The sequence below is a fragment of the Falco biarmicus genome, chromosome 10 (assembly GCF_023638135.1).
Source record: "Falco biarmicus isolate bFalBia1 chromosome 10, bFalBia1.pri, whole genome shotgun sequence".
NCBI classification, from domain to species: Eukaryota; Metazoa; Chordata; class Aves; order Falconiformes; family Falconidae; genus Falco; species Falco biarmicus.
Window position 1 is genome coordinate 5590535 of NC_079297.1, and position 25951 is coordinate 5616485.

Here is a 25951-nt window from a genome sequence, read left to right on the forward strand (position 1 = left end):
CGCGGCGGAGGGCGCGGCGCGGCGCTGACCCCTGACCCCTGACCCCCGCCCTTTGCCCCCGCGCTGGCCGCGCCATGGCGGCCGGCGGCCACCGCGATGGGGGGTGCCGCTGCCCTCCGCCGCGCTGCTGCCAGGCAGGTAAGCGCCCGGGGCAAGGTCGGGCCCGGGGAGCTGACCCGGCCGTTACGGCGCCCCTGGCGGGCCTTGCGGTGAGCGCTTGGGCCTGCGGCAGGGGCTCGGGCAGCGCCCCGGAGTGAGGCCGGGCAGCCTCTGCGCCTGTGTGATTTATTACACTTTTATCGTGTAATAACGCGCGCGTGTGTGATTTATTACACACTTAATGTGTAATAACGCGCGCGTGTGTTATTTATTGTGTGCACTCTCTGCCCCCCGTTCAGCACCGGCTGTTCCCCATGCGGGGGGTGCCCCTGCCTCCTGCGCGGTGCCGGGCTGGGTTTGTTTCAGTGGATTCAATAATTCGGCAGAGCAGCCCTTGCTAAAAAGATGCAGATACTAAGCAAACAAGAAGGGATTGTCCTGGGATATTTCCTTTCATCTCTAGGCCAATTCCTGCAGGCACCAAGGCTTGTTGGTAGCAGCTGCCCAGCTGTGCTCATTTTCGCCTTAGGCCGTAGGGCACCAAGATGATGTTGTGAGCCCCGGTGTGCCCCGGCAGCACTGTTCCGTTACAGGGCTGGTCCTGTGTAGGGCCTGACTCCTTTGGGGAGGTGTCTTCTGGTAGGTAGTGGTTTCTTTTTTATATACCTCATGAAATAGCTGGGTGCCAGCATCTCTCATGCTTGGCCATACCCCTTCTGTGATCTGCTCTTGGCTGCTGGAGCTCATTTTAGTAGCCTTAGTAACTGTCCTGCTTGCTTGGCTTCAGACGTGAGAATTGTTGCTATCTGAATGCCAAAGTCCTCAAGGCTGCATGGGTCAATGGAGCATTTTGGAGATAAGTTCTCCACTGGAAAAAGGAGAGTAAGCACCTCTGGGTTGCTCGGATGGATGGAGGAGTTGCCACAGAGCCCTTTTCACCTGGAAAAGAGAGGAGGAAGGCAAAAGGGGAGCCCAGCTCTTACGGAAGGTGGTAGACTAACATCAGTTGTGAGTGTGGAGTATTTGTGGCTGCAGGAACTCAGGTTAGGATCTGTGATGTTCTCTCACAATGTTTTTTCCATGTCTGTGTATGGGAAGTTCCCTGTGCAGCTTTGCTGCGTGTTTTCCCTTCGTCATTCTGTGGATGTCCCTGTGCTGAGGCGAGTTTGACACATTTTCCTCCCTGTTCCTGCCCTTGATGCTCCTAGAAAGGATTGTGCAAGGCAGAGGCAGCACGTGGTGGACGTGGGCAACCGCTGCTGAGTTGTCACTTGTGCCTTTGCAGAATTTATTTTTGCAGGAGCTTACCAGCCTCAGTCAGTGCAGAAATGAACAGGGGAAAATCCCAGGGCTGCCTGCTGCCACTGTGTTGCTGAGCATGAATGTGAGACTCAACACTTCCTCTGTTAACTCTTGGTAGAAATTGGTTTCCTTTCCTGAAATCTGCTGTGCCTGGCTAGCTGACATGTGCAAGCCACTGCTTAGATATTAGTTTTCACTCTCCTCTTTCCTTTTCAAACTTTATAGAACTGGCTTTCCTTTGCCAGCTAAAATGTTTCATTGTTTAGTCATAGCTAAAACTCCAAGCTAATGTAAGGTAGGACTGTTGGTATAATTGCTGGGTGTCTTTCTACAGCCAAAGTCATCAGCAACAATACTCTGATTTATCCAGTAGTCCCCTGGGGTCACAAGATATGAGCTGGTGTTTTGGGAGGTGCCGATCTGAATTCCTTCCAAATTTGAGGCTCCTCCCTGCTTGGTTGCTGCCCTATAATTGAACTGATAGACATGGCAGCAGTCATATCAGACACGTAAGTTGAGGCGCTCTCCCACCTTGGGCTGGCAGTGTACCAGTATGGATGCAGTGAAGTGCTGTGGCACAAAGATATTTGTGCTGCGAGTCTGCTGCAACCCAGTTTGTGAATTAATTTCACAGTGGCATGTTGCACGGTCACATCAGTTTGTCTGTGCTCCTGAATTCAGCTCTCCCTCCTCTCTAGGCTGCTGCAGCTTAGGGGACCATGTCCTTCTCATGGAAGAGAGGATGTTCTCCCCACAGGGACCCTCACCTCACACCCCTGCTCTGCAGGAAGGGTTTAAAGTGGACCTGGAAAGCAAACATTATTGGGGAATTAAGTGTCATTCTCAGCTTCCCTTTTCTTCCTTTCTAGTTCAAATGAAAGTCAGAGACAGCTGTGAACGAAAGATGTGCTAAAGGGGAAAAGGATGTTGAAACACAAAGATAGTGCTTTCTCGGGTGTCAGAGTTGCTGCTTCTTGCCTTGCTTCTGGTTAGAATGTCCTTTTTTAACCAGCTGGCTGTTTCATGCGTGACACCTGCGTGTCATGAAGAGCAGCAGGTGGAAGAAGTGGCGACATGCCCAGGACATAGCAGATGCCCTGAGAATGTACCCAAATCACATGCAACTATCGTGGCCACTTCTTTATCAGGAATGTGAAAAAAGAATGCCCTGTTTAGCCAGGGATTCTTTCCATAAGAAATAGCTGTATAGGATGGTATTGATTTTTCTCCTCAGGAATCATTGCACGAAACAGAAGGCTGTTTATTTAGGTGATCCATATTTTAACAACTGATATACAAAGGGCAGTGCTATTTGAACGGACCTTGGCTAGGGCTTGTTTCCCTCTTGCCAGGCAGGTAGGATTTGTGCTAAGGTGACCTTTGCTAAAGGGACAGTAAGGCTAAGTTTGCACATTTCTAGAATAACTTGGCATTAAGTAGTTCAAAATGTGGGATGAGTTTTCAGTCGCTTCTCTCCTACCCACGCAGCGTGCAGGTATGTCTTTCCAAAGAGCTCAGCGTAGTGAACAAACTTTGGGAGTTGAAATTTTTTTTAAAACTCCACTTAAAGTTTCTTTGTGCTTGAGGATTCTGCTCTAAGCTTATTTTAAAATCTGCCTGTAGGAACTGTGCTGAGCTTGGCTGAAGAATGTATTTTCCTGGTTAGTACAGTAGCATTTATGGTTTAGAGTTGTTTGATGGGCTCTGCATGTGGCCTTCTCAAGGTTAACTAGATGTTTCTTATCTGCCGTGTAAAAATGTGATTCCCCTTGCCCTCCAAGTGCATTGTATTTGGGTGCTCCATTCCACTTCCAGCATGTTTGTGTTGTGTGTTAGGAACTGGCAGGTGTTTATTTTTAATGCAAGACTTAGGTAACTGTTCACTGGTGAACACTGGGTTAGGAACAATGGTGGCCAGCTTATGTCATTTCTCTGCCAACTGTAATTTTTAAATCGAGAAGGGAACTGACACGCCTTGAATGTGAGAATTCATCGCCCAGAACAAACGTGTGGCTCAACATGTATTTTATTTTTCTTGTTTCTCTCACTTGCGGTGAGGTTTCACTTTTGTGTGTTTCAGTTGTACATTTTTTCTCTCTGGGCCCATTTGTCCTGTCACTCTCAGTGAGTGTCATGTATCTGATTTTTCTGTGTTATTTCAGAGAGAGGAGAATGTTAACATTTTGAGAAGGGGCATCTGAAGGGCAAGATGAAGCAGGCTGTTGTGTGTCATGGGTTCACAGAACCATATTGTAATTTTAGTGGCTGCATTTCCTCCCATATGAATTCTGTGGAGACAGAGTCGCAGAAAGTTTGTGTGTGTGTGTGGGAGGTGGATCTGCACAGTGCACTTTGGAAATGTCATCAGTAAAGTTACGTAAATTTGTTCTCAAGGTTGGAAAATACGTTAAGGTCAAGTTTGATTTTCTCTTCTGTTTCTAGAAGCCCAAGATTTCTGCCAGTTTGTGTGAAGGATCTTGTGTACAGGTGTGACTTCGATGGACGATGTGCGTGGTCCCTAGGCCAGGTGGGCAGACTGGCTCCTCCCCATTCTGTCAAAGCAGAATTCCCTAGGAGGGAAGATGCTGTCGTGTGCCGCGCAGGGGGGACTTTTTGGTGGAGGGTGTGTGTGTTGAGGGCTGTGACAACCAGGAGTACAGTGTATTGTGCTTGTTTGAAGAGGAAGTTAACAGGCAAGTTAGCAGTGTTTGTAACCACAATACAGAAAGCTGGTTTTGAAGACATCTTGCTGGTGGCTGCTTTACCTGGAAGGAGGCGTAGAGGGGTCACGGCCACATGCACACAAATGCCGGTGCCATTTAGAGGTTTAGGGAGGAGCGGAGTGCTTCTGGCCACCTTGTGCTGCTGAGGCTGTCCTCTGTCTGGCAGATGTCATGGTATGGACCAGTCTTTGCACATTTGGTCCAGCCCATGTGCTCTCATGCCGTTCCATCTTCTGCTGCTCAGCTCTGCTGGGTGTCCTGAGCTGGAGACTCACTGGAGCTGGGCTCCTTGCCCACACCAGGAGTGACTTTCATCAGCTCCTCCGTGTGATGAAGTGAGGGTGGTAAGACAGGGTTGTAACACAGCTCACAGCGCAGATCCCTCCCTAGTGGCCTTGGATGCTGAGGTGAACTAGGTTAGCACGCTGTCCTGAGCACAGAGGATCATGTGCTACGGGAAACTCCACCACAGCCACAGCCTCCTCCAGGCTGGCTCCTACCCTTATGTGGATGTATGCTGCCTTCAGATCTTACTTCATTTTTTTAAACTCTGAGCGGTGCTTCTTGTCACTTTATACTACGCCAGTTGGTTCCATAGCCAATTCAACACGGTGCTGGCAGGAATCCTGCCAGCAGGCATGTGTGCAGGCATGGTCCTAACAAACATTGAGGAGGGATCTCTTGACCTCAGCTCTCAGCCTCTGTACCTATTTATTCCCAAAGGAACAGGTAATGGGGAAGGCTGCTTCACCTTAGGGATCTTTTTGGTTTTAGGTTTAGCATGCTAAGGTGGGACTAAGGAGGAAGGCTCCAAGTTCTCCCACGACAGCGTTGTAGTGCTGGAGTGGGCTGAGAAACAGATCTAGCAGAGTTTGAGTCCATACCTGGCAGATGGGATCATACACACACACACACACACACACACACACACTTTGTAATCTGTGCATTGTGTCCCCACTAAGAAAATATTTTATTCTGTACAAACTAGAGGTCAAGTACAAACTGATATCACTGGAGCGTGAACGAGGGACTGACACAGAGGATGTACCAGTGTGGTAGTTCAGGTTGTTGAAGGGCTGAAATGGATGCTTTCAAGCAAATTCTCATGGTCAGGCAAAGTTATTAATGAGAGAAGAAAAACTGAAATAGTTAAACTGTGCTGTTGGGATTTTCCCCTTTTTCTGTGTGGGTTTTTTGCACTTGCCATTTGCAGAGAAAACAGACGGAGCGGTTTCATTTTCCATCTTCAACAACCCTGTGATGTAACACCCTGCCTGATAACCAAAGTGATGACACGCTGCGAGTCACAGAGTCCTGCTCGGTTTTCTGTAAATGTGAGGCTGTCACTTGTGGAATGCTTCAAAAGCGGATGCTGCGTTATCTGTCTCCCCCGCTCCTTTTCCTTCACCCCCCCCTTTTTTCTCTCGCCCCCCCCCCTCGCCTTTCCCCATCCCTTAGGGACGATCCCCACGCCGGCAGTGGGGACACACACCCCCCGTGCAGAGCAGCCTCCGCACCCGCACAGCCGGGGCCGGGCCCTCCCGGTTTCAGGCTTCGGCAGCGAACCGCACGGTGTCCCCGGGGCCCGGGAAGGGGCCGCGCCGGTGCGGGGCAGGTCCAGCCCGCCGGGCATCCCGCCGCGGTGCCGGGGCGCGGGGCGGGGGCCGCGGGCATTCCCGGCGGGGCGGGCGGCGGCAGCGCTCCGCCCCCGCGGGCCGCTCCGGCATTATAAGTGCGGCGGCGGCGGCGGCGAAGGGTGGCAGTCTGCTCCGCAGCGCTCCGCCGGCACAGCCATGCCGCTGCCCCGCGTCCCGCCGCTGCTCCGCGCCGCCCTGCTGCTCGGCCTCCTCCTGCCAGCCGCCGCCGAGTCGGTGAGTCCCGCCGGGCCGGGGGAGAGGACGGGGCAGGGTCGCCCCCCGCCTGCGCGCCCCGGTGGGGAAGGGTGCTCCCTGCCCCGGGGGGTGGGTGACCCGCCTGCTCCCCACGTGCCGGGCCGTGCTTGCGGCAGGTCCCCGCTTGCCGGTAGCCTGAGAGCTAATGCCCCCGCCGCCCGCCGGGGGATCTGCCCCTCTCTTGATGAGGGGCGGCCAGAATGGGTTAACGGCAGTGGGGCAGCTCCGGTTCCCTGCGTCCTTCCTGGCTTGCGTGCTGCTTCCTCTGCTTGATGCCGAAGCAGCGCTGCCCTGGCCCAGCCGTGCCCCCGGAGCCCTCTCGCCCCTTCCCTAGTGCCCGGCCCTCGTGCCGCTCCCCACTTGCCCCTCTCTCCCCTGTGCGCTGCTCAGCCTCGTCGCGCCGCTCTGGTAGCGGGGCTAGTGGGATTGGAGCGGTAACAGGGTACAAGGGTATGTGATAGAGATGAACTGCTCGCCGTTACGGCTTTGATCTCCAACTGCTGGTCGTGGACTTTAAGTCCTTTAATCTCTCTCTCATTGTGAATGTGTGATGGGTTAGATATGTGCAGTACAATTACAGCACCTGGGCGGGCTTTCCATTCTTACCTGGGTTCGGTCGTGCTGGTGCCTTTCTAGATGCATCAAACCTTCCTTACTTTTACGCGGGAATAGAAAAGGTGCATTACTCTTGGGGGTTTAAGAGTCTGTTAACTGTTTCCCTTCGTTATATGTTTTTCGATGCTTCAAGCAGGGCACGTGTGGGATTTTTCATGGTGAAGCAGAGATGTAGGATTCTGCCTTCCCTGCTGTTTGTTTGTTTTTGTGTGTGTCCGTCTTGCTGATAGTGCAGTCAGGGCAGATTCCTCTGCTAATCTGAAAGAGCTGCTGAGATTAAGGTAACTGCAGGAGATGAGGGTTCTCAAAACCAGGGTTAATCATCGATACTGCTTCGTTCTGGACTGAGGGCTGGGTGGGCAGATGAGAGCTGATAAGGCTCTGCTGCTCAGTTGCCCTCTAACAGAAACAGGGGGTTGGGGGGTTGCTGATTGTGGAGTAGGAAACTCCCACAGAGAGCATCTGTAGTAATTGTCAGCTAGTCTCTGCTAAGACCCACCAGCCCAAATCCACTTTAATCTGATGTCTTTATCCCTGCTATTAAGCACTTGAATCTCTTTTTTGAGAACTGGCCCAAACTAGTAGGGCAAACCTTTGGGGCAGACAGCATCTGGAAGTTGCATTGACCATGTTTGGTATGAAATGCAACTTGGTGTCCCTGGGGAACTGAGTGGTCTGCAAGCATCAGATTTCTGCAAAGACAACAAATTTTGCACAGATGTATTTAGTAAATCCTTATATGGAACTTGTACGGGGTATTTGCTTGTATCTTTTAAGCTACCTAAGATGGAGTGTATGCTTGAGAAGTAACACTGGCCTACTATAAAGCCTAATCCAAACAAATTGTTTGGGTTATAGGCTGCTGGGGAGGAGACCAGGATGACACACTGTTTGGGAGAGTTTGGCTGGCGCTCCTCCCATGCTACTTTTTTTTTTAATAGTACTGCCAAAACGTGCAGAGCTGCACAGTGTGTGGCTCTTCATTTTTCTGTGCGGGTAGGGTGAAGACAGGTAGCTGTTTCTTTACAAGACAGGGATTGTATTTCTTGTGCTTATGTAAGAGCATGGCTTTTGAGAGTGATTCGGTGCTTGAATATTTCCCCAAGCCTGTACAAACAAAAATGTCTTGGCTGCTTTCCTCTTCCATGGCTTTCTGGTGTTGATGGGATTTCTCTGCGTGAAGCAATCTTCGATGTGTAAGAGGGTGGGGAATATTACTGAAGTGCGGAAGTGTGACGCTGGTGCTTAGGCGGTGGGTGGGTTGTGTTACAACAGCCCATCAGTTTTATGTGGGAACATTGTCTTGCTCCCATGGGTTGGGGGAGGTGGTTGGAGCTGTATCCTGGTGCCTCCTGATGTCCCCTGGCCCTCTCCAGCTGAGTGCTTTAGAAAGCAAAGGTGCTGTCGGCAAGCTGCTCCCCTTTGCTTGTGCTGTGCAAGGATGGGGTTCCTGCAAAAGATGCTTTAGTAGCTGGGGATGGGCAGAAAGCCACCAGTGCAGCCACAGGAGATGGGATCGGTGGAGCTGATGAAGATCTTGCGGTCTGCCTTGCTTGAGCAGAGTAGCATTGCTGAGCTCTTCCTGTGCTTTTAGCATCTAGAAGTGCCCCTGGCAGCCCAGGAGGGAAGCTAGGGGTATTTTCCCACAGCAGAGGTGCCTGTCTGCTGCAGGCTTTGCTCTGTGTTTATCTGAGCTGCAAGGGGGCCATTGCAGTGCTAATGGGCTGCAGGCTTGTTGCAGCTGCCCTACTTTTTCCTGCCTTGAAGTATGCAGATAAAGTCTCCATGTAGCACTGCATCGTGTTTGTGCATCCCTAGCAGCGTAGACAAGCCGAAATCCAGCCCAGAAGCTGCTGGCAGAGGATTGCTCAGGGAGAGGGGGTAGGCTTCATGCTGTTTGTGGGCTCTGTTTGCCGGTTTAAAGCAATCATGCTTGGAGGCCTCCTGATTGGCAAAGCTGGTGTCTTGTTGATGATAGCTGTGTTTGGAAAGTAGTTCAGCATTATTAATGTTAAAACCGGTTTGGCTTGTCCTGCTGCCATTGATCCCCGAGGCCTGTTCTTTCTGCTCTTTGCCCAGTTTCTCATCTGTCCCTCCCAATCAAATCAAGAAATTGCTATCTGCACGTTTAACTTTATTTTACCTTCTGACTCGGCAAACTCACGGGGCAGCTGAACGTGTAGAGCAAATCCTGGCTTTGCTTCAGCCTCCCTAAAACACAGAGCAGCAACATCATGGTCTCTAAGGCAAAGTCCCTTAGTCCTGAAGGGAAGGAGCCTATGACTTCTGATGGCCAAACCTAGAGCTCTGATGAAATGAACCTAGAGGTAGGATGAAATGCCTGTAATGTGTAGAAAGAAATAGCCTCTCTAGTACCTTGTCAAACTGTGTGCATAGCTCATGGGGTGGGAGTTCAGGGGTGCACGGTCCCTCTGCAGCCCAGCACCTTGTCTGTACCATGGAGGTAGCCACACAGGTGGGAGCAGTCACCCCTGCGGTGCCTGAGGCACGGTCAGGAAAACAGCACTGCTGCTGTCCTAAGTGCCTGCCAGCTCCCATGCTGGAGAACACTTCCTTGTGGTTCAGAGTTTTCCAAACAGTTTACACAAGAGGCAAATCGGGGCTGAACTTGGTGCTTTTCAGACTCATGATACCAGAGACTCCTTCTCCCTAGGAAGTTAAGGCTGTTAGCCAACATGATTGCTCTCTTTTCCTGCACCTCCTGGTGTTTGTCTCCCAAGGCCTTGGCACTTCGGAGTCCTGTAAAGGCCTGTATCCACTCCAACAACAGTGAAAATGTTTTTTTTCCTATGTGTCTTCCTCTCTTCCTTCCCCGCCAAACCTCTGTTAATGGCTTTATTAATGTTAACTGACTTGAGCTGTCTGAATGGATGGGCTGGGGAGGCCGTTTGCTGCTCTCAAATGCCTGAAGTGGGGCCTAATGTGACCTTGCCATGGTTTTCCTGTGGTGGCTTACTGCTTTCTTGATACACTTGTGTCCCGCTTCCACTGGAAGCTGCTAACTTGACCTTCGGAGTGACGGCGGAGAGGAGGGACTCTGGCAGGCTGCTTGGCATGCAGACTTCGGCACAACTGCTGCAGCTACTTTTCCCTCCCCTCTGACTCGTGGTGCTGGTAAATGCTCTGTTGAAAATGTGCTGGCTGCTTGAATCCACTTGGCTATAAGTTAACATTAGGGTGTTTTGCATTTTGTGTGTATTAACGTTAAGTAGTTTTCTCTCAAATGGATCGATGGACTTCATCTTTAAAAAAAATAATATTGGTTTTAAATTCAGTGATAGTAACTGTACCAATAAAGAAGGTGTGATAACTGGCTCTATGGTCTGCAATGTAAATGACTTAAGTTGACTCAGAAGATTACTTGATTGAGTTACTGTGGCTCATTGATCCCACAGAACTCCCCAGCTGTCACTTTGGCTAGACAAAACAGAGTGTCCATCCTTCAAAACACTTAGAACACTTCCTTGCTCTTGAGTTAACATTTATCCTCTTCAGCCTGCTCTTAGATCCTTGCAGCTGCATTCTCCCGCTCCACTCAGTACAGCTTATTCCTTTCTGTGCTGTAACAGCAGCAGGGTTTGTGCTGCTTTTGCAGCCTCAAACCAGAAGCTAAGGCAGTTGAAGCACTACAAAACTGCTGGGGACAAGCCCTGCGCACGCCTGACCTCCGCGCTGCTGTTGCGAAGCATGTGTGGCTGTTTGTTTGAGACTCGGTGGAATGCAAATGCTTTAGATTAAGGATTCAAACGATCTGCACTAGAATGAGACTCTTGTGATGAGACTGGGCTTGGTGGCTCTGAATAGACAGGGCAGCCTAGTTAAAAAGTTTAACTTGTAATAAGCTGCAGCTCTGAGGAGCTATAAAAGATCCTACATTTATGAGCTGTTAGGGCTGCACTTCTAGATTAGTTCAGACTTCCTTTTTTTGTGTGTGTCTTTAAGCGTGTGCCTGAATGGTTGCCCAGTAAATGCTGCTGCCTCTGGATCAGCTCTGCTGTGTGTCGCTGTCAGCCCTGACTGGCAGCAGTAGTCATGCTCTGACTCAGGGTTTCTGGCACTTGCCCTGGCCTCACAGCTCCCAGAGGCGGCTGTCACCCTCTGAGTAACGGCCCTGGCCCTTCACCCGAAGCAGTGACTCAGACTTCCGAGGCGCAGCAGCACAGAGGTGGATCTTTTCGTACGGGGTTAGTTAGAAAAGGGGTGACAGGCAAAGCCAGTGCTGCTTGGCAGCGGGTCTGTGCTACCCGCTGCACTGAGCGTCTTCCCTGCTGCCTCTCGTCTGGTCTGCCTCGGGCTGTGGCTGTGGTGGGCAGAAAAGCTGCCAGGCTCTGACATACGACTGCTCCAGCAGTTGAGTTGGTGTTGGCACAGGCAGATCAGAAAATGGTCTTGTCTTGAGCAGGCACTGACTTCCCGTGTATCTGCACACAGAGACAGTTGGAAATGAGAGTTGTGTGGGGCAGAGAGGAAAGCAGCAGTATTACCTGAAATGACTGAAAACGTTCGAATCGAGCTAAAAGAGTGGAAAGTCTCAAAAGAGGGGGTTAAATACTTAATCCTGAATCTGGAGAAAATGTCAGCGTAGGAGGGGAAAACACGCAAGATGTAGCTGTGTCCCTCTCAATTTCTGAAGGCTGGCTGACTGCAAAAATAGGTTTCTTGTAGAAGTCTTTTTTTTTTGCTGGCAATATGCGCTCTTGTCAGTTTTATCCTTAAATCCTTTGAGGTTCAGACTTTGCTTATAAAATGCCAAGAGGCTGTTGTTAGACAAATTATTGGGATAACTTAAAAATCAAAGCAGTTAATTAAAATCTCAGAGAGACACTCCTTGGGGTGGGAAGGAGGCTGGGAGACCTGTAGCACCGTTACCCAAGCACCTAGCGTCATGTCAAGCAAAACTAAGGCTGCTTCTTGCTTAAACAAATTGCCTCCTGTCAGGGAAAGCAAAGCCTGCCATGGGAAAGATTTCTCTCTTCTGATGTTGCTCTGCCTCAGCTGCTGAAAAGGGAAAAGGTGTCTTCACCGCAATTCAATTAAAACTGTGCTGCTGTCTGCTGGAAAACTTGAATGCAGAGCAGTGTGGCCTTGTCCCGTTTACCTTGCTGCGAGGCTAACTCTGCCTCCTGCCCTGTAGCTGCTGTTATGGTCAAACTATAACAATAAAAATAAATGTTAACATGTGTTAGCAACTGTGAAATTGCCTGCCTTGGACTTGTGCAGCAGGGTAGCCAGAAATCTCGGTGCATAAGATGAGGTGGCTGCAAGGACAGTGCCTGGTGCAGTGGGGTGCTGCTGCTGCGCTGGAGAGGTAGCGGGACCCGTAGATAAAGGGATGGATCCTGGCCAGCGTGGTGCTAGGGGGGTGGCAGAAGCATCTTTTGTCAGCTAGTGTCCCCCTTTAAAAACAGAGAAACGTGTCCCTCCAAATGGAAATATAGTCCTTACTGATGTCAGGAGTTTTTCATTGGAAGACTCTGTTCCCCAGTGAGATAAATATTTATTACAAATCCACAGTGCGCAGTGGAGCAGAGTCTGGAGCCAGGATCTTGCAGGAGACTGTTTATGTGCAGGCTGTTCTTGGCACTAATTCTAAATTTCCTGAGGCTGAATATGAGGAGCTGATCCTGCGCGTTGGTTACTAAATGACTTGCTAGTCCAGCCAAGCGCAGGCTTTGCACAGCCAAGGAAAGAGCGACCAAAACAATAGCTGGAGTCCCTCGGCTCCTGGCTGCGACGGTGCAGGTGTAGAGACCTGGTCAGGGAAGGCTGGAAAACTTCTGCCAGCTGCTCCAACCCCTGCTCTGAGAAGGGAGGAATCCTGGCTGGGAGTCCAGAGCTCTTCTCAGAGACAGGAAAATGCTCCCAGGAGTGACAGGTTTCCCAAAGTACAGCTGCATTATCCCCAATAGCACATGCTGTGTGTCTGCTGCTTTCTGGGCCCAAGCCAAACCAACTTCTGCACAAGTCGGGAACATCTCTATTAAAACAAACAAACAAACCAAAACAAAACAATGCCACCATGCACTGAAAACCCCAGCCTCTGCTGCTGTAGCTAACTAGGAAAATCCCTGCTGTTGAAATGTTTGTTTGTATAAATGCTTACACGGGCATAGCCTGATAGTGGAGTGCAATGGCTACGCTGTCTTGAGTGCTTTCATGCTGATAACTTCCTCTGCTACAATTTTTTGCGGGTAGCTTTGCCAACAGAGCAAAACTTTAAATAGCATAACTGTGCTGGCAGAGCTCAGCCACCTGGGCTTAGCCTAAATCTTAGGGCTACTACTTCTGATTAGATTAAAATGGATTGTGGGAGGGGAAGCATTTGTGGAGTGCAGCATTGGGAATCGTGACTGTGCAAACGAGCTGAGATTAGCTGCATGGTGAGCCAGCTAGGAAAGGCACCCTTTGAAGTTGGGTGTCTGCCTGGCTTAATTTTGCTAACACTGGTGTAAGGGAGCATAAAGATCCTGAAAATTCACATCACACATTTCTTGCCAAGTGGATATTCTGCTGGTGTGCATGTCCGGGGAAATACTGGGGTGTAGCGTATTCTAGGAAAGGGCAGTGAGGGCCGGCCTGTTCCTGGTGTGGCGGGGAAATACAATATATGAAATATCCCAGGCCTTGAATATCAGCACGAGAAGTCATTCTTGATGGAAAAGCTGCTTTGCTGGGTCCTGTATATCCCTTTTTTCTTTCACAGCCAAAGATGCAATAGGAGCCTTCTGGTATAGAGTAGGGCAACTCAGAATGAGTCGAGAGCCAGAAAAACTGAATTCCTTTTAACCTTGAATAGCCTTCTCCAACTTCTGAACTGAGCCCTGGGCCACGAAGCGTATGAAATAGCTATGATCAGGTTTGTAAATATCATAAAACACAAAGTCTTTATGGACTAGGTGTGTATTGCTGCTCATGACCTGGAGAACTTTCCAGGGGTGTGAAGGGACTACCACAGTCGTTTTCCTCCCAGTCACATGAGAGCTCCTGCTTTCCCCTCCTGCAGTTTTCCTATAAACCTTATCTTTATTTGCTTCAGGGCAAGTGATTGACACACGGCCATCTGCAACTGCCTGCTGAGCTTTATCTCCCCTAGCTGGAGGGGGGAAGCAAGTCACCTCCTTCCTGCTCAGGCTCTGCAGGTCTCTAGAGCTGGGCATTGCTTTTTAGAGTAGATATTTTGCCACTGTTGCAGTAAACAGATCCCAGCATGTGCCTGTCTGGCAAGGGACTCAGTCTTTATGGCTTTGCTCTTGGCTGATAATCAGGCAAGAGCAGTTAAACAAGAACTCATTCCTTTGTAATCTCTCCTTCCTCCTCCTGCTTGCTTCTATGGCATGGCCGGAGGGGCACGTGCGTACGGTATGGTCTGAAGAGAGCAGGCCATGTATAAGTAAGCGCATGCGAGTTACAAAACCAAACCTCAGTTACCTTTTTAAGTGCAGGGAAGCCTATTTTGAGCAAGCAGAGCCCTGAAGGATTCATCCCTGCTGCAGGGGAGGCACCCATGACAGCGGGTCGCTCTCCAGAGCCCAGGATTACAGTGTGATTGTCACGGGGATTATGCCTCTGCTGCCGCATGAGCCCCCAGGAGAGCTGCTTGTGGCAACACAGCTTAAAGAATCACGGAGAGAATGGGGGCAAGTAGGGGAGCGACCCAGGCTGAGGCTGTGTTAGTGCTGGACGTGCGTTACTGCATCTGCCCCCCCCCCCAGCACGTGGGCTGCTGAGTATGAGCACGCAGGACTGGTTATGTGGCTGCAGGGAGACAAATACCTGGTTGGACAGGGACTGGGGATGCTTCTCTTAAGTCACCTTGAATGAGTGACGCTTCTACCAGCCGCACGGTTCGTCAACCTGCATGTTGCTCTTGCTCTGTCTTATTGAGCAAGACCTTGCTCCTTGCCTGTATTACTGAGCACAATTCAAAAAATAAAAACGTTTGGATTTCCCCCTTTTTTTAAGAGGTACAAAGGAACTGCATGCCAGAACTGCTCTGGGATACTGGAGATGCAGTGCTATTCCCTGCTGCCAGCCAGGAGCTGCCTGCAAGCCCTGGTCTGTACCTCTGTCTCTGATTTCCCCCTTGGTCCTCAGAAGTGTTAGGGATTTTCCTTTACAGCTCACTGTGATGGGAGTGCACCTGTACTGCTGGAGAGGAGATGGGTAAGGCTGGCCTTGCGCAAAGCCACTGTGCCTGTGGTCCTGCTCTAGGACTGCTCGAAAAGTGTTGAGCAGAGGCACAGTAGTATTTAACCATGTCTGGAAGCCTCGGGTGAGCCTGTCATGCAAATATGTGCCTGGATGGGAGCTGTTTAACTTCTGTCCCTTGGCCCAGAGGCCAGGTGCAGGCTTTTTGCGCTGCAAATCCTGTGGGACAGACTAACCAGGAATGAGGTAAAATGCTACACCCCACCCACCCCCCCCCCCCCCAGCACGGGCAGAAGGAGTTGGCACAAGTGCTGTTTTTTTTTGATTGGAGTTTGTTAGGGGTTTTTTTTGCTGTGGCTGATGTGTTGAAGGAGTTAGGTGCAACCTAGATCAGAATACTGATATTTGCTTTGCTCTCAGAACAAAAGTAACTATTGTATTTTATATATTTTATTTTTTTTTTCTGTACACAGAGCTGGGGCACGGAGGGAGTAAAGGGTATTTTGGGAGGAAATATAGACCCTTCCCTTACTCATATGGCAGGAGCTGCCGTTGCCGGAAGCTCAGGTTGCTTCTAATAACTTTCTTTTAATGCTTATTTAATGGGAGGATAGAGCTGTCTTTGCCTGTTACCTCGCTGCCTGCCTTGGAGGTTGGCGTGTTTGGCTGGCACGCACTGCTCTGAGCTGCCCTGTTCCCAGCACTGCATGGCTCCTCTGCTTTCCTGTTTTTGGGGGGCTGGTGTGCTTTGAGGGGGTGAGCTCACTCCTAACCCCTGCTTCTTTGCACACTTTGTGTGAGCCTTAAAACCTTCCTTGTTTGTTTGCAAGACTTTGGTGGAAGTGAACTGTATGGAAATCCCCTCTGTTGGGCTTGGTGGTTTAGAGATTTGTGTCCTCGCACTGGAAAGTCTCCGTGGGATGCGGTGCTCTTTGGTTCGTGATGCAGGACAACACAAGGGCTAGGGTGGTGGATTTGTGAGAACGATCTCTTAATAACCAGGCTCTGAGGCTGGGCCATGCAGGCAGCTGCTTGCGTTGTCCAGGAGCCCTTTCTTGTTCAGCTGATGTAGATGTGCATTGTGGTGGTGTGAGGTGACACTGTCTGTGACAGCACAGCTCTGGGAACGGTATTTTGTGTAGTACTGTTCACTGAAGTGAGGTGATCTGAACAACTGTTCCCTAGTACAGGGCACCTGAGAAAAGCCCCAGGAACAGCTTACATGTATCTGTCCCTGCAGACTACAAAGAGTTAACAGGTCTGCCCCCTCTTCTGCCACCTCCCAGCTTGGCCCCACTCCATGTGCTTTTGTCGAGGAAAGATTGACTTTCACCTTGCTCCTGTTTACTCCTGGACTTGTGTACACAGTTCTGGGATGGAGGCGCAGGAGCAAGTGGTGGGTCTCCATACCAAAGTTACAAACTTGCTTAAGAGCTCCTTGCACTTTGGATTTGGATGCCCGAGTCTCTGCGGGTCTGACTCCCTTCGCAGCGTGCTGGCTGTGACCCTTCAAAGAAGCTTTTAGTGAACACTGGTGTGTTTGATCAGAGAAAAGGGCCAGCCGTAAAAGGCAGTTCCATGTCTTCCAGACTTTGTCTCTGCCCCAAAACATCATTTGGGTTTTTTTGAACGGGTTTTTGCAGAGGCTGCGGTGAGGACATGTGGGCTGGGGCAAGCGAGCTGCCTGGGTCTGTTATTTCCCAGAACTAGCCAGCGGCTGGGGAAAGTCACACATGGGACAGAAACTTTGCTTGCTGCCTCGGTAAATTGATGCTCTTGCTTTGCGAAGAAGCTACTGCTATGCTGGGGCTGTAAATGAAGGCCCCAGGAGCACGAAGTGCAGTGGGGTGGGCTGGGGCATATCAGGGCTGCGAGCCCCTGCCTGGCGTGCCAGGGGTGTGACTCCTGTGCCTGAACTGAGCAAACAGCGTCTGGCTTCATCCAGTAGTGCAGCCTGTCTGGGGCTCCAACATGAGACCTCTGTGCCCAGCTTTTCCAGGAATGACGCTCATAGCTCACATGCCTGATGGGCTGGTTGCCTGACAGGGAATAAACTCTTTTATTTTTTTTTGCCACTGGCAGGCAGGAAAAGCTTCTGCTCTCCAGCACGTTGGTTAATCTCCCTCGGTGCTTACTGGGGATAAAGCTGCTTAATATGAGGAAGAAATCCTGGAACTAGACTCTTGCAGAAAAGGTTGATTTCTGTACAGACCCCTCCTAGAGAGGAGTGTATTAATAGTAGGGCTGTACTTCAGCTGCCGGGGCGAGGTGGGGCTGTGCAGCCGCCCAGTCCGACTCTCCCAGCAAGTCCCTGGCCTGGCTCCAGTGCTGGGATAACAGGTGGTGGAAAGCAGACTCCAAGCAGCACCAGAGCCCTTCTCCAGCTGGCAGTTGCAGAAGGTGTTAAACTGAATGTGGCCAGAGATGTCTTGGCAAGGGCTGACCATCCTGCTACGGCAGTCTCCTGTTTTTCCTCTTGGCTGCAGCCTGCCAGCTGAGAGAGAAGCATGGGTGACTTTCGTGGTGCCTCTTCGCCTGGTAGTGGAGCTGTAGGGAGGGCTGAATCCTCTAGGAAAGGGCTGCATTTTTTAAGCAATACTCCCCAGTGCTCTTTGTGGCACTTGGGAAGCCCAAAGCCCTTGCTTTTAAGTTGTGAAAGTGCCTTGTGCCCTCTCGCAGGTGTGTATGCAAGGAATGTGCCTGCTCCAGACATGCCCTTTGAGCACTGCAGTGTTAACTCTTCCCAGGCTGCCCATGCCCCAGCTCCCAGCAGGAGCCTGCTCCCTAGGAGAGAATGTCTGGAAACCTGGAGTGTAAGTCTGGAGGTGCCCAGCAGCCCTTTAACTTCCCTGGCAGACAAATCTGTAAACTGAGGCTCGCTGCCCACAAGAAAAGTTTCCCATATGGTCTGAGAAGCTCTTGTGGCTTCCAGGAACTTCCCTGTCCTTGCTCAAGAGGATGATGAAGAGTGAGTTCAGGGAACGCTCCCATATAATCTTATTTACGCTTGTGAGTCAGTAATTTCCTTATGTTCCTCTGGCTTGTAAACACTGATTTAAATAGGGTTTTCTGATAGCCAAACCTGGTGCGTTCCGCAGCATGTACTAATCACCGTGGCTGTTTGCCACAGCTTTGCTCATGGCTGGGCTGATCTGATAAGGCCAGCCTGCTGTCGAGCTGCTCGGTGGCTTCATTGTGGGTTTTCTTGAGCTGCCCTTGTTCGGACATTAGCTGGCCGTGATTCAGGATGAAGTACGGTGTGAGCTGGCACAGGGGTGCGGCTTGGTGCGGCACTTGCCAACGTTGATCTGCCCTGGCGCAGCAGCTGGCTTACGCGGACCTGCAGCAAACGTGCTCCCAGCTCTGATGCCCTCGCTGGGGCAGATGGGAATTGGGTTCTTCCTGCCCCATGGTGAAATGGTCAGAAGCTGTCCTGGGAACAGCTACTGCACGCTGGCAGCAGTTTCCATTGCAGGTCTGGCTTTGGCTGGGTCTCGCATATCTTGAAATGAATTTGCCTTGGAGCGAGTGATCCATAACATTAGGAATGCCTGGTTCCAGGCCGGGAGGGAATTCCTCCCCAGCTGGCCTTCCTCCCCAGCCCCCTTCCCGTCACATAGTTCCAGGGTTGGGCATAGTGGAGACAGGGGTCTATGAGGAGAGCTGGCCTCGGCACTTCCGTGCCCTCTAGGCTGTTCATTTGGTTATCCTCCAGCGGCATTGATGGGGAAACCAAAGATGCCTCAATAAGCTAATGAAGAGCACATCTAGTAGCCACTGCTCCTTATGCAACATGAGAACCATCTTGTCCTGACCACGAGGCCTTGTTTGTGGCAAAACCAGTATGCTAATGGGCAAGGAAATCTGGGCTGGAAGCAGGGCTGGGGCTGTGGGCAGAGGAAGTTGACACCTGGCTTGCGGCCACCTGATTGTGGCCTTTGCTTGTGAGATTGATGGCCGGTGTTAGATCCTCGGTCTGTGTCACTGGGGGGCTGTAGCATGGGCCGCTCCTGGCCGGGAGAGGAGGAAGGCTGATCCCAGCCACTCGGGGTCTTGCTGCTGCCCCAATGAAGCAGCAAGCACTGGGGCTCGGGTGGTACCACCCATTTCTACAGGTCCCACGGATTTCTGATCTTCACCCCCCGTGAGGCTGTAGCTTGTGGTAAACCTGCTCATTAAGAAGAGCCCTCAAATGTGCAGGACTGTAGAGTAAAGGGATGTTTTAAAAATGCTCTCCTGGGTAGATAAACCTTCAGACAGACTTCTCAGTCTTCTGTGGGGACAGCATGAAAAAATGTCAACAGCTTGGCCCCTAGCTATGGGACCCGTCCATCTGCATCGTGCTTCTTGCGGTACAGGAAGGGGTCCGCGGGGGTGACTTCATGGCTGTGGAAGCATCTGGAGCTGCCGGAATCTGTGGGCTGGTGTTGAGCAACCCGAGAGCTCATAGCTGTGGTACCCTCGCAGGGGCTGGCCCCAGGGCTGTGGGGCGAGGAGAAATAGTTCTGGGTAATTGCCTAACCTTGGTGAGGGCAGGAGGTTTGGGCTTGTGGCTCCTTGAAGGTCCAAGTGCAAATGAGCACTGGTGCGTAAATTGCCATTGTGGCCAAACAGCTGGTTCTCAGGGAGGCTCTCTTGCTGCTTTGCTAGTGTGTGTCTGTAGCTGCAGTCATCTGGCCGTAGGATCGAGGATTTCATTTTACAGACTTGTTTGTTTCCTTCCATTTTAAGAGGTGAGGCAGGGCGTTAATGACTTTGGGCAAGTCATTATTGATACAAGTGCTCTTGAACTCACACCGTGTTGCACTGCAGTTCAGCTGAACTGACAGACCAGTTTTTAACCCTTGAGTGATAAAATATGTTTGCTCTTAATATAAGAAGCAATGAATTGCCTTGGTGTGGGGCTTTGGTGCTATGCAAAAACCTGACCTATAGGTGCCAGGCGTTCTCTCGGGGAATGGAAAGTCCTTCCAAATCCCCTCCTCATCACAAACTGAAGGTATTGTTTTTCCACATGCTTTTGCCACAAACTCCTGACCAAGATCCTGTTGTGTTATTTGCACCCTGTACATTCCAGTGAACCTCCTGAATCTATAGCCCTCAGGAAATTCCCCTCCCAGGCTGGCTCGCACTTCTGTTCTGAGAAATTCTAGGGGAATTCAGCTGTTTCCAGGCTGATGAAGGTAACGCTTTTGGTGGAGAGGAAGTTCAGCATTTAATGTTCTTCTGATGGAAGTGATGTGTTCAGCACAGGCTTTGAACTCCTGACCTTTTGCAAAGTGCTTCTGAGGAGTTGCCTGATACTTAACGCTTCTTTACCCCTATTTACAGGTGAGAGAAACAGAGACCATGGATGCCCGATGGCTTGGCTATGCTGCCTCTGGAGACTTGCCAGATGATGAAGACATTGGCGAGTTCAGGCCTCACTTAACTTCGGATGAGTTAGATATAGATGAGGCATCTGGGTCTGGAGGTAAGCGGGGAAGGGGGGAAATAGATCTCCCTCAGCTGATGCTGTGAAATTTCTTCCAGCACCAGCCCATGAGTGATGGGCTAAGTGCACAGCTGGCGCTCCAGAGGGAACTACTGTGTCAGGTGGAGATCAGAAAGCCATGTGAATCGTAGTCACTCATGGATGAGAGCAGGGAAAGTGGTTGTACCATGATGTTGAATCACTTGGGGAGGGCAGATGGAGTTCAGCCAAGCTTGTCTTACTGCAAGTGAAAAGGCATTGCACTGGCTGGATCTCTTTCTTGTTGAACTCCAAAGAACTTCTGAGAAACTTAAAAAATAATAATCTGTTGGTGAAGCAGTGTTAAAAGGCTTACAGTTGGTATCTCAGCTGAGGCCAAACAACGTAAAGAACTAACTGATGTTCAAGTGAACTCTCTGTGATGTGCAAAGCTCCCTGCCCAAACCAGTTTCTGTAGCTCTGTGTCCCCTTTGTGAACATTTGTTCTCTAAAAGGCAAAGAACAAGTGCTGAAATTGGTGCCTGACATGTTTGGGCAGATCCAGTAACTAGAGGGATGGTGAACTATCCTTTAGGGATGGGTGGTGACATCGTTGCCCTCCATTGGCATGAGTTTAGCAAGCTATAGCAGAGCTGCCTTGCTCCTGATAATCTGCAGCAGGAGCCAATGGATCTGGCTGAAGACCCCTCCCTTGTGAGAAGTGAGTGTTGGTCTTAAGATTACATGTCCTGGTCTTGTGCAATTAAAGCCTTTAAATGGTGAAAAGTACTAGTAGATAAAGGGAATTGTAGTAGCAGAGAACAAGAGTCCTAGTTCATCCACAGTCACTGGTATTGTGTGAAGTGTCTAAATTCTGGAAAAAATGGTGTGAGATGAGAGGAAGGCTTCAGTGTCCTCTTCTATTTATTTATTTATTTTTACCTCCCACCCCCTGCAGACTACTCAGACTCCGAAGATGCCGTATATCTGACCACCATAGATACTCCTGTGGTAAGTATTGTCTCTGCATGTTTTAAGCAACACGTAGCTACTCTAGTCTGTCTGCGAAGCTTTCTGAATGCCCTACCCCCACAAGACGTGGCATCAAGATGAATCTACCTGCATGAGCAGGAACACTGTACTCATAATGCACTAAGCAAACGTTCCTTTCCCTGCACACCCTCCTATTCTCAGTTGTAGGTGGGCTGGGTGCTGCTTACTGATGGGTGTGGTGTGTCTATATCCTGTAGGTATCTGACAACTATATCCCTGGAGATACTGGGAGAAAGATAGAAGGTGAGAAGAAAAACACAATGGTGGACAATGAAATCATTCCAGACAAAGCTGTACCTGTCGAAGAGAACCTGTCCAACAAGATCTCCATGGCAAGCACAGCCAACAGCAGCATCTTTGAAAGAACAGAAGTCCTAACAGGTAATAATCCGCCTTGTCCTGATAAATCATTAATACTGTAAATCAAGATGGTTTCTGTTGTTCCCTGTTTCTCTGGGGAGCAGTTCTCTGCTGACTGTGGGAGTGAGATGCGTTACCTCTGCGATCAGCTGTGGCAGGGTCACTTCTGCCTTCGGTCCTTACGCAGCAGCAGAGCCTGCTGCTTGCCTTGCTGGGGTAAACAACTTGTTTTGGCACCTGCCAGCTGGCTGTTGGCTCAAGTGCCTCCCAAGTCATGTGGCAGCTGCTCTGCACCCAGATACTAACTACCTCAACAAGAGGCGTATCTAGTCATGAATCAATATCATAGACTTTCGTATGAAATGCAGGCATTTTCCTTCTAACCTCTGCCCAAGTCCTTCCTTTTCTGAGCCTTGCCGGGAGCCAAACAACCCCTCTGAGGGATCTGAACACCTAGTCAACTGTTACGAATTGAAGCACCTCTGTCTAGAGCGAAACCAAACAGCTGGCTTCCCCTTGGCATGTGAGACAGACCTGTCTAAAGGTGTGCTTCATCAAGCACTTGGCCTGATGGTCTGAGTACAAACCTTGGCACATTTTACCAATCTGCAGCCATCCTCCCAGTCGGAGGAGTGACTGGAAGAGTAGGTTGCAAAGCCACCTAATAAAGAAGCCGATACAGTGCAATGAGTAGGTGTCACAGCAAAGGATAAACTTCACTGAAGTCTTGTAGCCTCCCTTGGTGTGAGCAGAGAGAAAATCTTGGTGGGTTTTTTTGCGGGTTTGTGGGTTTTGGTGTTGGGATATTTTTTGGAGGGTGGTGGTGGTGGTAGCAGGATGTTGTGGTTTAATTGAAATACAGAGGCCCCAGAGCGTGGTCACACAGGTAGTTAACAAAGCGTTCGAGTCGGAGCTATAGCATTTTCCTGGAGCTGATGCTGTTTGTGGGTTGTGGTGGGATTTTTTTGGGGGGTGTGTTTTTGTTCTGTCTCCACATGGGGAGGGGAAGTCTTTTTGTCAAAGTCTCTTTCTTGCACTAAACTGGAAGATTAACATAAACTGGTTAATGTGGAACATGCGATTATTCTGTGGTTGGATTGAAAGTAAATTCTGGCCTTTTCCAGTAACATCTGCTGTCACTGAGAATGCCAGCACATATGGTGACAGGCACATGGACAATGCTGGCACTGGAGGCTGTTCTGGGGACTGGTGCTTACTCTTGAGGCAGATGTTGAGGTGTAGCTGATGGTTTGGAGTTGTCCAAGGCTTACTCCTTGCTCTTTTTTTCCTCCCCAGCTCTCATTGGAGGAGGGGCAGTGGGCCTCCTGTTTGCTGTCTTCCTGATCCTCCTCTTAGTCTATCGCATGAAGAAAAAGGACGAAGGCAGTTACGACCTTGGGAAGAAACCGATCTACAAGAAAGCCCCTACAAATGAGTTCTATGCTTAAAGCTCAGCAGCACCTTGTGCCCATCAAAGGACAAACAGACTGTATGGAAAAACTGTGCCCTCAGATGAGATGTGCTGAACAAATGCTCTTTTTGGATTGAATTTCAAAGCAACTTTGAGAAAAAACAAACTTCCTACATGACCCTTCCCATCCCGTACAGCTAACCAGGGCCCAATGAAATACAAAGAGTCTGAAAAAAAAACCCTCAGTGTATTTTTTTCTAAAGGTAGTGTGAAAAAGAATAAAGATGCCAAATTTTCTGCTTGGTTTTATAGAGGGTATATAAACACAAAACAGACTGTATGGAAGCAAAACCACCATGTGTTTGCATCCAGCGTGCCATGCTCAGATTGGCTGCTTCTATAGAAGATGGCGCTTTTTTTATAAACCTTGCTAGTAGATGTCTTGCAGCAGGCTGTTGTGAAGCATTTTTGCGGAGAACTATTTATGAATCTCTTACACTACAGATAATGTTGCCTTATCAGGGAGTAGAAGGCCCATAGGGGCTCAAAATCCCTGAATGCCATAAAGGCCCTATGGGAATGTCCTCCCCAGGAGACTTCTGTCTCTTCTGTCAGCCCCAGGCAAGGGTCATTAGTCCATGAAATCAGGACAGCCGGTTTAGTTTGGCTATGATGACACCCTTTCCTTGCCTTCAGTCTCTTACCTTTTTTTTAAGGATTGCTTGTAGGATTTTTTTAATAACAGAATTTTAAAGAAAATAGCCTAATGTTTATATAAAGTTTGTAGAAATTGTTTTGAAATAATAAAAAAAAATCTACTTTTTTAATTTCCTCAGATTTATTTTTTCAATCCCTTTGTGTTTCCTTTGGCCGGGCATTTCTCTAGAGATGTTGTTTTATATTCATATTCTGAACCGAAGCAGAGTTAGCTACAGTGTGTTACAGGTTTCTTCTCGTTCTATAGCAGCTACTGCAGACTCTAAAGATATTTATGGTTTTCCCGTAACTTTTTTTCAGGCTTTGGGTTGTTTTGGTTTTTTTTTTTGATGGAATTATTTATAGTTTCTGAAATGGCTGCTCTTCTCATTTGGTAACTTTTATCCTTTTTATGTAAAACACTAATATAATGAGTCTCTGTGAAAACTATTTAAGCTTTACTCTGTGAATTTTGATTATAAATTCAAGGCAATAACTTCTAGGATTAATCTGTATGCAATATTGGATTCATAATATGATTGAAGTAGGGAAAAGAAGAGAGTATTTCTAGCCTGTAATATATTATTATCAGTCCTATAGAGCTATATATTATATATTTTACTGAGAAATACACAGTTAAGAGCAAAGAGACTGGAGTTAATTCTTCAGCAGCCTTACTGTGTGTAAGAGGCTTGATCTCATTTGTACTGCTGTTTGTCTGGCGTCTTGTCTAGAGCGTGAGTGGGATGGTGCTAGGAAAGGCAGCCGGGAGCAGCCTGAGCCCCGGGGCTCCATCCCGGTGTCCTGGGCCATGCCTGGAAGCAGGCTGCAGTCGGTGATGTGTCAGGTTTGATCCTCTGAGTTGGAGCAGAGGTCGCCATCTGGGGTTGCTCTTTGAAGTAAGTGTTGGAAGCTCAGTATGGAGAAGACAACTTTTTGTTTTGGGGGCTGGCTGCACTGCAGAGTCCCCTGCGGTACTGTGCCAAGTGCCCGCCCCTTGCAAAAGGCTGGCTTTGGTAGCTGGAAGTCTGCCTTGGTGGCATCTCCCAGCTGGGAGCGCTGAGCTTTCGTAGACGGCTAGCTCTGAACCTGCTGCTGTGGGTCTTTCTTAATATATCGTGTACATAGCTCCTACCTCTACTGAGAGTTAGACCAATTCCCCCAGCGCTCCGAGAGCAAAAGGTAATGTGCGTGTCCGATGCCTCTGTACTTTGCGCAAGTCGTGTCCTCCCGTAGCTCTCCAAGTCTGGTGCGGTTTAAGACAAAAATATTGAGTGTGGGTCCCCAAACGGAGTTAACTGGGTAGTCAGCACAAAACCAGACGGTTGCGAAGACTGTTTAGAAATCTCATGGACTCCTGAAGCCTCTTTACTCCGAGGCTTTGTTGTAGGCTTGAGGCCAGATTCATAGAGGCGATAGAACAAAGAAGTCCAGCTTCAGCCAGTGGCAGCTGCTTCTCAGAGCTGGGCAGGCGAAGTGGGGAGTGCAGGGGAGCCGGGTATTGAGGCATCACTGCGAGACCACTTCTCCCAAGGGTCCTCCTCTGGGGTGACTTAGGCACTCGGCCCCAGTGCAAGTCCGTTGGGGGAAATGGAAGGCTCTGGGAGGCTCGAAAAACTGCACAGAGCTCACTGTAGAATGGGAAGGAGAGGACTTCACTGCCTATGGACGGCACTACCAGGAAGGCAGGAGCAGTTTCTGCTTCTTGGGATGTTTAGACTCTCTTATGTAATTGCTCTTGGGGATTTTCCACTGTTACTGATATTTTATTTTTTTCCTCAAATAAACTGGTACTTTCTAAAATTGGCTTTTTGGACTGTTTCTGGTCTGAAATGACTTTCGGGAGCTGGGTAACAGGGAGCTTGTATTTGTGTCATTTCTTGGTTTGCTGAAGGGGGAGGCGTGCTGGGATCTGGCTTGGCGGTGGCCTGCAGCTCAAAGGGGCTTTGTCAGCTGCTCCTGAGCTGCCTTCAGCATCTGACCCACCAGTGACTCCCGTAGGACCAGCATCACTGGGGGTCTGGAGGTGCTGCGGCTCCTCCAGGCAAGTAAAGCAGATGCAGCATGACACAGTAAGGTGAGTCCATCCTTTCTCTGGTGGTTGGTTTTGTGATGGCACTTTGGGAGGGCTGTCCCCTTGCAGCCAGCAGAGACAGGGAGGTAGAGATGGGCTTGTGCA

The 25951-nt window shown here is 49.7% G+C and overlaps 1 protein-coding gene across 2 annotated transcripts; it reads left to right on the plus strand.

Annotated features, from left to right (window-relative positions):
* The first annotated feature begins 31 nt into the window (after positions 1 to 31).
* On the plus strand, positions 32 to 25575 carry SDC4 (syndecan 4). Of its 2 annotated transcripts, none has more exons than XM_056354350.1 (5): positions 32 to 138; positions 20132 to 20273; positions 21211 to 21263; positions 21503 to 21686; positions 22962 to 25575. In XM_056354350.1, the coding sequence occupies exons 1-5, from the start codon at positions 97 to 99 to the stop codon at positions 23111 to 23113; spliced, it is 573 nt and encodes a 190-aa protein (XP_056210325.1). In that variant the 5' UTR covers positions 32 to 96; the 3' UTR covers positions 23114 to 25575. The 2 variants fall into 2 exon arrangements, with proteins under 2 accessions (XP_056210325.1, XP_056210324.1); XM_056354349.1 differs by lacking the exon at positions 32 to 138 and adding an exon at positions 5844 to 5995.
* The last annotated feature ends 376 nt before the right edge of the window (positions 25576 to 25951 follow it).